A 17,875-nucleotide genomic window follows, 5' to 3' on the forward strand; every position below is an offset into this window, starting at 1 on the left:
CAACCATGGATTAAACCCTGAGATAGAATTACTGTATCTTCCTGTAAATCTTTTTTTTTTTTATAGTACATACATTGTACACTATATAAAAGTAGGAACATTCAAGGGTTGCACAAACTACAAATACTTCTAGATTGCAAAATAGCAAGGAACATTTAAGAAAGATGCAAAGCACCCTTTTAATAACCCCCCCTTTTTTTTTTTTACTTTGCATTATAGCGACTTATTGAACAGTAAACATTCCATTGTCATGTTTCTTTCTGTGGTTACAGCTTCCATCGTGACTCATGCCATGTGGTGTGTCCATACAAGGCAGATGTGAATGTTCAGTTTGGCACGACTAACCTGGTCCAGTTAACACTCTGTCCTTCCAGATAGGCGTAAAGGACAGACAACCTCAAGCACAGGGCTGCACTGCCTTGATCCTGCTCTCATTTAGACAGAATGGTTGCATAAAGCTGCCTCCTGAGAGTGCCACCCTACTGGTCCAACTGTTTGTTTTGCCTTTATTCAATCTGAATGCAATCCGTGTCTGATTATTGTCACTCTATGGGAGTCCTCTCTGTAATGAAGAGCTGCAATGGAACGTTGGGGTTCTAAAGACAGAGGAAAGGAATGTGGCGGTTTATGGATGCCAGCTGCATGAAAACTGAAAAGACATGAAGAAAAAAAAAAACTGCTCCTCTCCAACATTCTTATTATTTTACAGCAGACAGTCCCCTCTGTCAACTTGTCAGCCGCTTACCAGAACTCGCAGAATCACATTAGCCACTGCTTTATCTACTACTAGAGAACAGGAGAAGCACAGATTTTTGTCAGACAGCTTGCTTACATTATTATTATTATTATATATTTATTTTATTTTTTTTATCAAATGGAAAAATGATTGTTTTGCCGTTTCTTTAGGAATTTGTCTGAGAACATCTACTCTTTCCACAATTATGGTACCCAAAATCATTCCTAAGTATTACTATAAAAACATCTCAAATGAATTGCCAATCGTGGAGGTGGACTCATGGATAATCTGTCCAAACAATATGTCTGTGGATTGTAATTTACAGGCCGTGTTTCTTATAAACCGTTTGTTTCAGAATGTATTGTGACCAGGCATTTGAAAAAAAATGACTAATTAATCCAGCTTCTTCAACTAATCTTTTGTCAGCAACAAGTAAAATTTCCCAGTGGGTACAATCTTCCAACACCTTTACCTTTTTGTATTCCCATTAGTTCTATCAAAGATTTCAGTTTAAACCCAGTCTGATAAAACAATAAAAATCATTAAAGCACAACGGAAAACTAACTAAGATTTTCTTACAATATCAACCCCCCTAAAGTTGTAATTGGATCATAAACAGTTATGGTAGCTTGAACTGGGAAAACATATTGCCATGCTTTCAAGTGAGAGATGATCGTTCTTAATTCCTATTACCAGCATTTATCCTTTTGCTGCAGTCAGCTGTCCGTGGTGAATTTGAACTTCTTATTAGGATGACAAGCTATCCAAAACTTGCACAACTTGAATTTTAAGATGCACTGCGAAGAGTATTTTTTTTTTAACTGCAAAACAGTCTGAGAAACACAATTTTAACAGCGACAACAATTGTATTATAATAATAATAATCTTCATTTTTATATAGCACCTTTCATAGTTGACCACCATCACAAAGACCGCATTATAAGATATGAGACCAGGGTGTTTGAACCTTGCATCAGCTGCAGAGTCACTTACAATAACGTCTAATGGGTGTCAAGACACCCCAGTAATTATCCTGGGGAGGTTATTTATTACAATAGAAACCAAGTCCTTGGAATGCAGAAACATTCTCTTTGAAAGCAAATGCTTCTTCTATCATTGTTACCCTCTATAAATCATAATAGCTCATTGACTGCAAGCCATTTTCACTCATGGAGCACAAAGAGCATTAGTAAGACTTTTGGAAACTGTGATTCATTTCTGCAACACAACTTCAGTGTGTAGTGTTGCATTAGTGTGGCTACAGAGGTTACAGCAGTGACGATTCAACAAATCCTTCAACCTGCAACAACAAGACTTTCTAACTTAGAGATGCAACATTGCATCTTCCAAGTCTCTCATCAAGTCATTTATAGCAGTTTTTGGGCAGCAGAAAAATCTTTTAATCATTAAGTGATTCTATCACAATCCGAGAGCAGTTAGAAATCTAGCGTGACAACACCATTAGATCCCAGATTTCTGAACTGTCAGAAAGCAAAAAACGTTCAATTGAAATAGTCTTGGCAAGCCTGTTGGTCAAACTTTAATGGTTTGCTGTTCAGAAATGCACACACACCACAGAACGTGGGGGGGCTTTCATGTCTCGTCCAAGATGCTGTCACTCTGAATGTGTGTGTTGTGTTAGTTTGTTTTGTTCAAGCTCAGTTTGAACAATGTGTGCTCTTTCAGAACCTTCTGTGCATGACTTGAAGAATCTACTAACTAAATGATATGCAGATTACTGTCAAGCATCCTTTCCTTACAGAGGGCTAATTTACATAGAGGAAGCATGCCAGAGAGCAGCTTTTATTGAAAACAGATTTATTAAGGAATCCTCATGAATAAAAGAAAGTCACCATAACGCAGGCCTATTGTATTTTACAGCTGCGCTGTACTTTAGAAGGTCATTTTAAAATGATTTTTTAAAAGTAAAGAAAGACTATATACTTGTGGAATCCAAGCAGCTTCACATTTTCAAACAGAGCAGACCAAAAAAGCAGAACGCAACTGTTGGCCATATGTTCCACTGTAAGCTGCTTTCCCACATAAAGTCTGCAACGTGTTGCTTAGAAATGTAAATGAAAGGCATTAGTGAATAATACTGATACACACTTCCGGACAACATTATTAGGAACTGTACCTACTAATTGGGTTGGGTCACCATTTGCTATTACCTCAGCCTTGGTAAGATGTGGTATAGAGTCCATAAGGTGTTGGAAGGCATCTCCAGAAATGTAATCCATTCATATTTCAGAACAAGCCTCTCTAACCATCTTTGACCTCACTTTGTTTGCTTCCACAGCCCTCTCTTGGGGACAACTTCTCCTTTGTTATACCATTGCCGATACACAAATAAAAGGTTTAGAGTTGAGTATGTGGTAAATCAATGCATAAGGTCAAATGAGAAGATATATGTCCAAGTGGCCACACAAAGGCACTCACACCATGATGTATGGTCATGGCTCCCATTTTACCCATAATGACTTTATACTAACACTAGTATCCTCGTTATAAGGCGGAACACAAACAGCACAGCCTCTTAACTATGGCTCCTTACTACAGCATTATAAAAGGGAAGCACTGTGTGTATTTATTTATAGATAGATAGATAAAAACACTGTTGGGATAATTTTGGAAATGTACTAAATGGGATCAAATGTTATACTACTGCATTGCAAGAGTCACATTTTTTTTTTTTTAAATCTCTATTGTACATTTCTATTTGTCCATTCCCATACATATTCTCTACCCATCTTCAGAAAAAGATGCAGGTCTTTAAAATTTAGTTTAGACCCCAACTGCGTATCTCCATATCTTATTAAATAATGTATTAGAAAAAAGCAATGGAATCAGAATTCGTGTAAGCCAAAAACTTTAATAAAGTGAAAAATCAACATTAAACTCCTAGAGCAGATGTGACAGGCAACTTCAGAAGTGCCAGTTGTTTGAAATTAAACAATTACCCTCGGAACACATCTACAAACAATGCAACATTACAGCTGAAGCCAGTCTGAACAAAGGTGCCAGCGAGCAGAAGATACATGGAGAAAAGAATCCTGTGGCTACGTTCCAAAGCTCTGACAGCTTAAGACTGTCTGTGAAAGGAGTTACTCAATATTTTTACTGTTACTTCAGTTCTGGCTCAGAGTTTGCATGCTAACACGGCCAGCCCTTCCTCCCTTGGGGCCTTATTTACAAAAATTGTTCTTTCTTCAACTTGGTGTCAACCTTTGAAAACTCACTCTTTAAAAAAAAATAACAAAGAAATAACACCAGGGAGGAATGTGTTTTTAGGAGAGTCAGTAAATACCAGGATGGTGAATTCTTACACGCTAACATTTTCTCTGACAGTTTAGCGCCAAACAGCTCTATTTGATTTAATGTTTCTAAAGTTCTGAGTCAATTGTAAAATGCAAGGAAAGCCTGACATTCTTTTAATAGTCCAAGATATATAGCCTTAGGCTTCAAACACGAGATCAGAGAGCTAGTTTACATAATGCATGACCAATTCCCAAATTCAATGCCAAACTGCCATGATAGAGAGAGATAGATAATAATCTTCATTTTTATATAGTGCTTTTTATAGAGCTAGGATTTGAACCCGGCACCTCTTGGTTTTAAGCCCCTTTCTTTAAACGCTGGACCACAAAGCCTCCTTAACTTTTTATCTATTTTTTTCTCCATGATTTAAAGGACACATGTGTAAATGTGTTCAATACATCAGTCAATCAATCTATTTATTTTATATAGCACCTTTCATAGTGGTCCACCATCACAAAGTGCTTTACAAGATAGTGAAGAACAATGCATAATACATTAAATACAGTGAAATACAGGGCATTTTACATTAAATACAAACAGTAAAAAAAAAAATGCAAATACATTAAATACAGGGTTAGGATGTGAATTCTAGACATTGTGGATGCATGTGTCATACAGAATCATATGAATAAGATGGAGTGAAAAACCTAAAATAGCAAGAAATCAAACTAGACAAGCAAGAGAGAACATGTAACAGATGCCAGTTGTAATACATATATTTATTACAACTGGAAATGCATGGAAACTTATTTATTAATTAAATACAATATAGTAAATGATGTGCAATTGTGGAAGGATTATATGTGGCCCTTATAGAACTGGTAGAACCCCAAATTAAGAAAACAGTGGTGGTGCATGTGCAGGGTATTCAAATTCTCAAAATGAATCACTTCAAATGTTTAATCACCTCATTACACACAATAACATGCCCCTCATATCCTCATATTCAATCAGGTGATCGGACGCCTTTGCAGCTGATTCACTTTGTTGTGCTTTTTTTTCATTTGTTTTTTTAAACTTACCTCTTCACTTTGAAAGGCAGAAACATTCTGCTGTAGGGTTAAAATCCCACCTCAGTATATTAATATGATTCAAACAGCTTGACTATTAAAAAAAGGCGCAAGGCTTATTCTAGAACAGCTCCTCAGTTTTCATTTTTTTGTTGCATACAGAATTTTAAAAAGGACAGACAAACACTGAATGACCCAAAACGTCATTGAAGTCGGAATGTGTAGGTAAACAACCAAATAAATCTTTACAGATTTGAAGTTCAAGTTCCGTTCTTACTCTTGATCTCACTCCCTGATCTAACATCTGTGGGGCGAATTAAAAAAACAACTGAAGCAGAGCGCTCTTGTTTCTCCTTCCAACAGTAAAGCAGCTGAAAGCAACATCCTGTACAATAACACAATGATGAAGGATTGAGCTATCAAAATGAATCCAGCCAATTACCCGTTTCTCAGGACCAAAAAATAAAACAAAAGAAACCTTTGAATGTTGGCCATCTATCTTATAAATGAATAGAAAATTGGGAATATCTCCTTCAAGACAACAAAAATACCTGTGCTGTTCTTGGTCGTACAATGAATTAGCACAGGTCAGAACAACAATTTTTTTAATCCACATATACAGTATCACGCACTAATTGTAATTCCATACTGACCATGCTAGTCACAACTCCTAACATCTCACTACATAATTCAAATTTAGCCTGACGTCGGTCCAGAATAATGGTTTTGCAACATCCCCAGGGTTCCCTACTAATAGAGTTTGAACAATGTGTTGAGCAACTCGCTTTCTCCATATAGATTTCTTGAGGTACAAACACATTGCATTCAATTGATGCTTCTGGCCTTTGACATTCTGTCTTACCGAATCTGGCAATGGATCCAGGGCAGTTATACGATGCATTTTTATTTGTACTGCAATGCATATAAATTTTTTTTGTCATCCTCTACACTTAAGGCATGGCCTTCAGAAATGCACTTCTAGGATCTAGATTTTCATTTTTTTATAGGACATGATATTTTCTGAGTGTCTATTTTTAAATCCGCCTCAAAACTAATTTGTTTAAATTGGCATTCTTAAGTCTTTTACTGTCATTGCATTTTTAATTCCAACTTAATATATTTTGTATGTTTTATTTTTATTCTTTTTTCTATTTTCACTTTTGTTAAGCGCTTTGTGATAAGCTCTGGAATGAATACAAAGCCTACAACACGCTTGCATTGTCTGAACCAGAGAACTACTGTACTACAAACTCAAGACAATGAGCAATCCAATTCATGAAATAGGAAGCTACCAACTGGCAGATAAGGGGATCAAGTTCAACGATATTATAAATTATCCCCAGTTACCCAAATGGACCATGTATAGTACATTTGTTTATTACAGACTAACATGTACAGATTTTTTTTTTATAAAAGCAAACATGCATTTTACAATGTTCTGTATCAAATAACCACTTACTATAACTGGAATCAATGTATACTGTATATGTAAAACATATAATAAAAACACCATTACAGAGAACCCCAACTCTTGAGAGAATTATATTTACTGTATTATGGCTTACTGTTGGTATTTGCTCATTTATTATACAAATACAGTTTAATGCGAGGCACACATCATTGTACACTGATAAAGAAAAGGACATCTGGGAGGACAAATCACTTTATGATTCAATGGCAGGTAAAGAGCTTTATTCTAATCACAAATAAACAGGATGGATCAAAATGAAAGACTGAAAGCAAAAGCATATTGTGTCTACAACTGAAATGGAAGTAGCTGTGAAGGGTTATCAGCTCAGAAGCTCCTTGCAATACGTTTCAACCTTAGCAAAGTTGCAGGCTGCAGACTTTACTCAAAACCAAAAGCCTGAATTATTGAGCATGTGTGCGAGAATTGCTTCACATGGTGGATTTTGTGTAGCACCCAATTTCAGGTCTGTATAACCCAGTGATCGATGTGGGGTTGGCATTTTGAGCAATGATCAGTGATAACTCTGATTTATGACATTGTTATGTGTGTGTTCTGGTAAATTGTCTGTTAAGGCCATCAGTCACTTCAGACGATAAGGGAATAAGAAAACTAAAACAAAGAACGCATCAATTGTAAGGATCGCTGTTACTCAACTTACTGGTCTCACCTCTGACTGCAAGGAAGGCTGACAAATCACTTTTCAAACAAAGAGAACAAATAACTTACCCTGTTTGGTATCCTGAGTTAAAACACAGCGCTTACATGTAGAGTCCATAACCCTCTGCTGCTGCAGGCAGTGGCAGGAGAATGGCTTACAGTATTTGGTTTAGTTCACAGAGTGAGGATCGGATGATGTGGGGTTTAAAATAAGTACATTACAGCAAAGTCCAATCAATGTAGACTTGACTTCCCCCACCTAGATCTAATAATTATTAGCAGTGGAACTGAATCTGATCTGTATTCCATGGTCATTAAACAGCATAAGATAAAGTGAATATCTACAGTGATAGCTACTGGCAGATATACATAATTCAGATGTTACCTAGAATATTATTAAGAATTGCCATGGACGTCTGGGGCTTAAAATTCTAGGTATAATGTATTTTTCCGATACAATGACACACACAGGACTTAGTAACATGATTTGATTGAACATTTGATTTGAAGTAGTACTTTTTTCCAGTAGTAAGCCATTAGTTTTGCATTGGGGACAAATCAAGACTGTTTAAAATTCAAATTGTTAATTTTAGGTGGTCATCTGATCCATTCATAGGTCATGCTTTACAGTTAAAGATAAAGGGCCGTAAATGTGTTTGGTATCATGCTTGCTGGTCTGCAGACGGTTGTTGTTAAGAAAAGTACAGCCAAACAAAACCTGTTGGCGTTAACAGGGTTTTACAGGGTTAAATAGCGACAATTTTCAAGAGCTTTTCCTGTTAAAATTACCCCCCACCCCCCCAGGTACCCATGTGAAACACAGGTATCCACATGCGACAGGGTAACCCTACCCCTGCAGTTATTTGTGCTGTTTTGTGTTTATCGTTTGAATGTACTGTTTTGTGTTTGTTTTATTGTTATAATTTTATGTAGTATGGCAGAGATGGTGTTTGCTTCCCATCTCTGCCAGACTATCTCGTGAGAATGCGTGGTCGGCAGCTAATGATTTATAGATAGATTGGCTGTCGAACATGCATATGAGAAAACCAGTGCAGAATGTTGTTGAGGGATAAACTAGGTAACTGATGGCCAGTTAATCCCCTGAACATGATATAGAAACCAGCAGCTTTTTCTGATCGGGGTTGGGTGTTCAGGGAGTAAGAATGAGAGAGAGAGAGAGAAATAACAAACTGCTATGTGTGCTGGTTCTACACCAGCACAATACTTGTTGAGTGTTTATTTTGTATTTTTTTATTTTAAATTTGCAGATCAGTATTTGTGTTCAGTTCTGTTTAAAGATTTTTATTTATTTAATAAGCACACGCCTGTCTCTTACTGGTCTGAAGTCACCACCAAGCCATCCTGCCACACCACGACAGGTTTACAAAAAGTGCACAGAATGAGTGGTTCAAGACGCAGCTTGAAAATCAAAGTGCATGCAGTATACTGTATGGAACACTGCCTCCACTGCTGCATAGCTCTGTTGCCTGACATTTGCATCCTCCACAGGGGAGGATAAAAGGGTACATCAACACAATGGATTGTACCACAGCTTTTAATAGCCCAAGTTGGTCCTTAGAAATGCAGCGAGTGTTTCAGAACCACAGGAAGAGATTGCCAGCAGATGTTTACTCCAGCTTGTTCTAGCACGCTCAAGCATACTCAAAACAGCACTGACAAATCAATATACAATATCTGGATTATAAATGCGAGATTTTCTCTGAATGTCTTTAAGGTTCATTCAAATGCAGAATCACTGAGCCAGAGGCAGTTTAATAAGAAAGTGATCACATCTTCGCTGGTGTAGATGCCCAAGATGCTGGATTTCATTAATCTCCATCACAGCTTTGACTCGACTTGCTCACCACTCTTTTGGGCTGTTTAGACTCACAGTTCATAATAAGGTGCTCAGGGTCACATAGTGAGTCAGCGGCTGAGATGGGATTTGAACCAGGGACTTCCTGATTACAAAACCTTTCTTTAACCACTGGACTACACATTGTTCAGACCTGAAGATTGTTAAAACATGACTGGGCAACGGCCGACATGCAGCTACCGACACCAATAAGGCGGCACAAAACCCACAAGCCAATCAGAAGTAGAAACAACATTGCTATCCCTCTTCTTTATTTTAAGATCCAGCACCTCTGTGTACAAATCAACCCCTGACTATAAGGACAAAGCTGAATGCAACCTATACACAGGTCAACTTTGGCTAGCTGATGAATGTGATGAGCATTCTCCATTCCAGTTTGCCAAGCTTTACCCTTTGAAATATAAACATTATAATGTTTGGCAAATCAGTCTCGTCAAACAAGGCTTCACTTGCAATCTAATGTTTGGTTTTCAAAATAAATAAAAATCAGGGTAGCTGACAAAACTATATGGCTCAAAGGTTACAGGTCAGTGTTCTTACTGGGTGATAAATCTATTTTATTACTGTTATTGACCACTAGCCATTGTCAGAAGTGGTGATTAATGAGATCTGTAGAGGAGAACTACATTTTTGTAAGACACTAGAGCAAAACTATTTTGACCTCTCCTTGGTGCAAATACCCTGTGTATCATAGTGGGCTTCCTAACTGCAGGAAATTCACGTAGACTAATAAAATAGCAAAGTATGCAAAAGCCTGTTTCTGTTATGCACTTTAAAACAGGAAATAGATATTTTACAATCTATCAAAACAGACAGGAGGTCTTCCCTGGTAAAAGACTAACATTACCAAAACTGCTTGATCAGATTCCTCATTAAGTCCATACTGGGCTTCTTTAATAGTTGACCAAATGTACAATTAACCAAAGGGCAGAAGTTGTAACAAACAGCATGGATTGTACATATAAACCAACAGAAAAAGGTAAACTTTTTAAACCAAACCAATTAAAATAAGCTTTCAACAACAAGCAACAAACCAGAAAGAAGCTGAAGCATTTCAAGACACCTTGCTTAATTTTTTTTTTTTTTTTTATGGAGGCAGCCCAGCTTGGATCTTGTCTTCTTAGCTTTCCACTGGTTGAATGGTCAGATGTGTATGACCGATATGAAAAGGTCAGGTCAAAGTCGGGATACATTACTGGCTGCATTACACAGCTGGGGAAATCAATCCACATTGAAATGCCTGAAGCATTTCTTGATTTACAGTCAGAATGAAAACCTTGGGTTGTCAATCCTTGCATAACATTCTCTACTCGTGCACAAAGGCAGATTCATTTCCAAAAAAAATAAAGTTCAGAAGTGACTCACACCAAACTGAGCCAGAAACTTGAACTTAGCCCTTTGTTACGCTGAGAAAGTCTACAAATACTTGAAATCAAAATGGACCAATGGACACTACTGTATATGTTTAAGAATTACATTAGAGTATCAGTCAGTTATATCGGAATAGTTATGGGTTTTTACATTTTCAGAATGCCCCACCATCCACTTCACCTAGTTACAGACATGGCATCAATACTATACATTTAGCAAATGATATGACAGGGGATATTGAACAGCTCAATTTATTGAAACTGAAAGTCTATCTCCAACATATTTTACAAATGGGCAGACTATAACTCAAACACATCCTACTGTCTCAAGGAAGAGTATAAATCAGTCATTCTTTCTTTAAAACTGAGGCAATCACAGAACATATTGATCCACACAGTACATCAGCATAGCAGTGGCCCTTGAAGTTATACAAACTAAAAAAAAAAAAAAAGTTTTTTTTTTTCTTTTAAAATCATCATGGTGCTATCTCAGTTAATCCACAATAGATTACTTATTTCATTATATTCCTCTCAACCAATCAGAACACATGACTGGGGCTACAATTTTGGCAAAGTAATTTGGAATATGTTTCACAGGCGAGGTGTGACAAAAAAACAAGAATTCATGGAAAGGTCATCAAATGTTGTTTTAGCTACATCAACATACACAATAGCTTTTAAATAGTACACCAAAGCTGGGAATTTAAAAATGATTGCTTTGGACAAGTTTAAATGTTACTTTATAGTGCAAAACTTACAGTACATACTCTCTGACCCTGGCAACAAGTCAAAATGACATCTACAATCTTGCGATGTGTGACTTTCTTGGAAAGGCATACAGCCTTAACAGATCGTCAAACCTTTTACCTATTCTAAAATACCTAAAATATCTCAGTCACATACCCGCATCTCTGTAAATAACATTTGAAATTCTTCCCTGGTTCTATCTGTTGGTCGAGAGGTTGGATGTACCAGCGATGTCGCTTTTTTTTTTTTTTGCATAAGAGGTAATAAACTCAGCACATCTACTTAAATCTCAATGTATCCAATTTCAAGAATGCAGTCTGTATTTAAAGTAGGAATAACAGCTGTGACCACTTTGCACAGTCAAAAGGGTTGAGACACGATGCATCCTTCGTACTGCAAATAGAGAAGCTGCACAGCTTTTAGTCATCTGCGCCTGATGTAGCACACTCATCTGTGCCAGAAGTATGAACCAGGGTTTACAGTTTAATAACTCTGAAAGCCCCTGCCAGGTTAGTAAACTTCTATTCTCCAATACATTGGTTCTTCTGTCTTTATAGAATATAGCTCACTCAAAGATCTTGTATTTTAGCCATCACCCATATACATGCTTGCTCGTTAAGCTATCTCTGACCTACATGGGTTACAGGCATGTAAAATGGACTACAATAAGTAAATCTAAATCAAATTATCACTTGACAAACACTACTTAAAACATCTGATGTCGCACATCATCATGAAGTCAAAGAGATGACGAGGTAATGTTTTCATAAACACAGTGCCTCCCAATCTAAGCTATTACTTATCAAAAGGTGCTCAGCCTGACCATGTGTTTCAGGTCCTCGAAGGACACATTCTTAGCTATTTTGAGAGAAATCTAATTTTTGTGATGTGTAGTTTCTTAATCATATGCACAGTCTACACAAACCACTAATTCATAAATTAAAATTAATTTCAGAAGGACTTGTCCTTCGCTTTCATTAAATCACAACTGAAGGTTACAAGCGTCTATAATTACATACAGTACCCAACCTTAAATTCTTTAGGAAGTATGAAACTGCTTAGAAAATGAGCTGTGTTAAGTGTGGGACACTATAGAGCTTAAATACACAAGAGGGTGTGGTTTTATATCACCAATATTACGGTAATGTATCTACAATTATAAATTAAATACATTACAAAGACCACTTTATGCTTACCTACATAAATAAGCAACACAACACACATTTAGGGAAGTTTCACAGAACAAATACATACAAATGACATTGTATTTATAATAGCATATATATAGTACATATTTATTTTTCTTAATTTTTTGGCCTTTTGAGGTTATTGTTTTTACCTTTTGTCGGATCTCTTCCTCCATTTTCACCGGGGAGCCAAACTCAGCCACCTGCTTCACTCCTTCACTGGCATAGTCTCCATACTCCCACAAGACATAATCCTTCGAGTGGGAAGCCCCAATGATGGCTGACCAGTGGTTAGCACGTCCTTTGGAAAAAAGTAACAGGTTTATTTAACTTCATTTATTGTGTGACAGGCCTGGCAGTCAGTGTATTAAATAAAGACCAGACCTATCAATATCATTTTATTAAAAGCACAATTGTGCTTCAGTTCATTATAGTACCAGTTTTGTGCAATTAGACAGTATTGTAACAAACTAATCAGCTCAAAGCAGGACTGCCACCAATACAATTGCAAGACTATTAACGTGCAATAAAAATTGAAAAAATTTAGCATAATTAAATTTAGTGTGACCAGATATTATTTTTATTTAATTTTCCCCCCAATTTGAAATGTCCCAGTGCATTCTTTCCTCTAGCGTTCAAAATAGCGCCATGATTCACTAGAATAGTGGTGCCTATTAAACAGCTCAATGTTCTACTGTTCTGTTGCTAGAGACAGTGGCCTGAGAATCTTATTATTGCTTGCATTTTATACTTCAATTTGGAATATGCTGATTTCAACGTTATACATAAAAATAGTTGATGCTGCTACTTGGAAATGAATCAAGTCCTGAGTCGCTGTTCAAATTCACTCCAGAGGTCTAGCTGCAATCAAACTACGTGATGAACCAAACAGCATCTGTACTAACACATATTAGTAGCACAGTAGCACATATTAAGTGTACCACTATAGACCACATCAAAAATGGGGTGATTTAGTCTGCCACATACAGTAACGATATTTATTTGCATATTTAATATACAATTTTCAGTAAAGCCTGTATTAATGACTCCCATTACTTATATGCAGAGTTAATGTTCTGGGCAACATCTGTGATGTTCAATGTGCTGCGACTACTAAAGATGTAGGGTTTTGAATAAACCCAGTAATTGCATGAAAAAAATACATTTTGAATGTGAATGGTTTTCTTTTGCAATTCCTTTTAGACTAGATGTTTGTTTCTGAAAATTCAACAATGCACCATGGGAACATCAGCCTACAGTAGAACAAGCATTCATTACAATGCAATCACAGATATTAAAATCTAGTAATATTTCATGTTTTCTTTGACACTGAACATTTTTTTTTTTTTTTGTCAATCCTTAAACATGTTAAATGATTTTAATTAGGAATGGAGAGTAGTGAATTTGGTTTAGTCACCAGTTTCCACATTAAGATCTGATTTCATAAAATAATAAATGAACAAACAACCCTTTACAAACCCTTCACTGCTAGGGCTGGTCACAATCCATGCAGAAAACTGATGCAATGTATCTCAGTAACAAAATGACAGTGCAATTCAATCTTTGCATATGGATTTGAGGAAATAAACCCTTAAAAAAACACACACAGTTATTCAATGCTGCAAGGAATCCACCATAAACAAATCCACAAATACAAAAGGGACCTGGACCAATATTATCAGGAGTAGGAAGGATTACTGCTTGACAAGATGTTTTTAGAAGATGAAGCAGAAGTACTTTCAATGTCTTTATGTTGCGAGTTTGCTTAGTACAGTGGGCTAAAACAAGCTTTTATGACATGCCTACTGTTGATTGGATATTCAGAATTTGCCACCACCCCCCCCCCCCCCCCCCCCCCCCCCCATTTGTAATGATTGCGAGGCAGTGTTGTGTCATGCCGTTATGATTCTTACCCCTGTCATTGACAACAGGTTAAAAGCTCTTTGACCACACCTGAGATGAACCTGGTTTTTTCGCATAATGCCCAAGATGCTGGCTTGCAGCGTGTGTTGCACGTTACATATGAACAGTTGCATTACGTTCTAGAAGTACAACTTCTAATACTAAAGACAGTCTGACAAAATCTGTGGCTCCTCATATTGGATTCTAAATCTACTTCAGTATTTACTCAGTTGTAGACTTTAAGTGCGCCCTTTCTTAGTATTGTATCCCTTAAGCTAATACATTATGTACAAAGTAATTCTCAGTTTATTTTATACCAAGACTGCATTCTAACTCATTCTATTGATATCTGGGTGAAGGCCTTCTCTTATTTTAGAATAATCCCTAAGCTTAACGTATACCAATAGAAGTGGTTTCAGGGTTATCTGCACAACAAGCAGCTGAGGGATTATATAAAATTTATCTCACTGTCACATACCCGGATCTCTCTAAATAATCTCCTCCAGTGGACAGCCACAACAAAGGGGGGAAAAAAAGACATGAACTCCTATTAAAATTAAGTCCATAGCCACACAGAGTTCTCAATAAAAGCAATAGTCTATATTTCATAGCTTTAAATCTTCACAGCAATCATAGTTAACACGTTTCGACCCATAGGTCTTCTTTAGAGCACACACACATAAACAATTCAAAACCTACTTGGGTAATCTTTGGGGTGCACTTTCTCTGACCAGTTTCCATAAAAGGTCATTCTGTATTTAGCAGTCCCACAGGCACAGCAGTCAATGATTGGCCTTTCAGTTGCCCCCTCCGATAACAGCTCTGAAATGTAAAACAGAGTACCGATCGTAAAAGTGATAACCTTCTAATACTGCACTGCAGCTCAGGACTGCAAATACAGTTGTAGGTTAATGATATTTTTGGATAATGCAAATAACAGGACCATAAGCCCGCATCCCATGCCCATTGTATGTAGAAGTGCATAGTTAACCAGGGGCACCCAATTCTGTTAAGATGAATGGAGTGAGACTTTAAGAGTGCATAAAAAGGTTAAACTTACCTTTTTCACACATTCGTTTTGTGAGAGAGCCTTCATCTTGGAAATAGATTATTCTTTTTTGCACAATGCTTGCCCTGCAGGAGATAATATTTAATATCAGAATGTTACACATGTGAATTCATAGCAAATGGAAGTCCTCAACAGGTAAGAGGTGTGGAACTATTTCACTGGAGTCACTTTCAGGTATACTTCCAGTATAAGGACCGTGTATCGCATGTCAATACTTTGCTGGAACCATGTTCTTCTTTAGGCTACATACACACATCTAAATTGAAAAAAAAAAAAATCCTATACAGAATTAGTTTATTTTTTTCATTTTGAAACTGTTGATTTAACATTTTATTTATAGTTAAAAAGAAAGCCACTGTGGTAAAATTATTTGACAAACGTTTTCTCTAAAAGCTTTGCTTTTTCTTTCCAATGTTTAAGGTACTGTCAGGTTGTTTGATTTCCGTACAACAATTTGAATTATGGTGTCAGTGGTGGTATTGAGAGCTTCCTCTGCTCTTATCAGCTGAATAAATCCCACAGCATGTCAAGGTTATACACAGACTTGCTCTAAGCCACCATCTTAACTTTTACACAAAACTACAGGAAGGTTGCCTTGGAGCTGGAAGACCAATTCTGTGACCTTTCAGATAGAACATCTGTGTTTCTCTGTGGGGGTAAATCTGCATTCCTTCTATATGTATTGGCAGAGAAAGATCAAAACATAAAAGGGATAAGATGAACAAGATGCTACACTACTAAAACATCACATTTCCCTTCCTAACAACATTTTAAATACAAGTCAAGATTCACAGAGACAGGCCAGAAGGGCACTTCATTAAAATGGATGTACAGACTCTTAATTTCTGATGAAATTCTAATGAGTAATCTGCAGGATTTTTAAGAGGCCAGTCTATCCATTACTAAGAGAGCTTGTGTGTGAAGGGCTTCATATAAGCATTTGCAAAAACAGAGGTCTTTAAATGCAGTACTAATTGCCTAGTCAGAATTTATTCTTCATCCCCACACTATTTTCTGTGTTTAATGCTGCTAGCAAGACTTGGCCTGCTTCCAGATGATCAGTTCCAATAAAAATATTTATGATCTTTTTGCTCTGGTCTAGGCCATGGGTTTAGATGCTATTTCCTCTGCTGGCAGGCTATACCGGTTCCCTAGGGAAAGTGCCCAAAGCAGCAACTCTATTCAGAGGGCACCCACCTGACTTACTGCCAATTTCAGGATTGGCATTCAACACTAATAACACCAATCGGGATTGAAACAGTTTCTTAAATTCTTTATAATCACTGACAGTTGATATCGTGTGGAACTGCAATACACAAGACACTTGCCTTCCTCAAACTATGAAACTTGTAGAAACCAGGAGCTGTGCAGACCTTCATCTTGATACTCCAAAACAAAGGGGACCCTTTAGGTTGATAATTTATCATTAGTCTCTGCTAATGTACACGTGCAGCAGGATTTCCTTATAGCTCGAGTCTAAAGACAAGCAGATTTATTCTGAGTAAACTACTTTCTCATTTACTTATTTTCTAGTAAAGACAATAGTGATATGCATTTATTTATTTGTTACTGCAACATTTGCATGCAACAGTCTAAAACTAACTTTGCATGATTTCTTCAGGCTATCGAGAAGCAAATTTATACACTTCAGCACCACACACATCTCTTTTCAATTGCCTTAATGCACCAAACTATAGAAAAATATGCTTTTGATCCTATTCAAGTTCTGAAACTTGCAGATGTTTAGAAGGTGTGCTCTGGGCATAATCTCCCAGCAGCTGGATGCAATTCTCAGAATTCAACATTTTGCATCTAGCAGAGATTTTACTAATGAACCATAACATATACACCACACTCACTTTTAATTGAAAATAAAATATCTGGTCCTACACTAGTTTCTAGAAATGTCTACTTCCAAGCTTAGCTCTCAGTGTTGCACATCCTTGATTCACCTGGAGAGAGAGAGAGAGAGACCCCCACCTCGTCAATGCATCTCCCCTTGTACACTACAATTTAACCCTACACATTTAATCTTAGTAAAGATTATCCTCAAATGTAGTTTAGCTAGGGAATCATTATATAAAGTGCTGGTTACTTAACATCCTACTGAATTACTCGAAGCGATTCCTAAATCAGCCACATTCCCTCTGTTTGCATGTAACTGCTGATGCTAAATGCTCGAATGTAAAAGCTGTTTATTGCATATCCCTTCTGGCTAAAGCAAAAGGAGGAGGTGTGGGTAAAGAGTACAGATAATAGAGAATATTAGCTTCAATTTAGAAAGCTGATCCCATCTGTATTGTATTATCATATTAAACTAACTATGTTAAATGAGCACGTTTGCTATTCTTTATAAAGCTTGTTTAATAATCAGCAGGTCTCAGGTCTTTCCTCAACTCGAGTAGGTTATTATGTCATTCATTTTAAAAGGCAGAATACATCAGAGGAAATGCCAGTACAGCTGAACAGTAATGTGTCCCAGGAGAGTTTCTCTTGAAAGAATAGAGACCTAGTCCTGAATTAGTCCTGAAC

General features: G+C 36.9%; 1 protein-coding gene across 1 annotated transcript in view; it reads right to left on the bottom strand.

Moving 5' to 3' along the window:
- The window catches only part of LOC121330003 (spondin-1-like), a 66,466-nt gene that overhangs the window by 33,659 nt on the left and 14,932 nt on the right, over positions 1–17,875 (bottom strand). The window contains exons 4-6 of the mRNA XM_041276189.1: positions 15,335–15,408; positions 14,974–15,096; positions 12,525–12,673 (exon numbers count right to left, since the gene is read on the bottom strand). Of these exons, the coding sequence (XP_041132123.1) occupies positions 12,525–12,673; positions 14,974–15,096; positions 15,335–15,408 (346 nt within the window). The remainder of the gene's footprint in view (positions 1–12,524; positions 12,674–14,973; positions 15,097–15,334; positions 15,409–17,875) is intronic.

Source organism: Polyodon spathula, chromosome 17 (genome assembly GCF_017654505.1).
Source record: "Polyodon spathula isolate WHYD16114869_AA chromosome 17, ASM1765450v1, whole genome shotgun sequence".
Lineage (NCBI taxonomy): Eukaryota > Metazoa > Chordata > Actinopteri > Acipenseriformes > Polyodontidae > Polyodon > Polyodon spathula.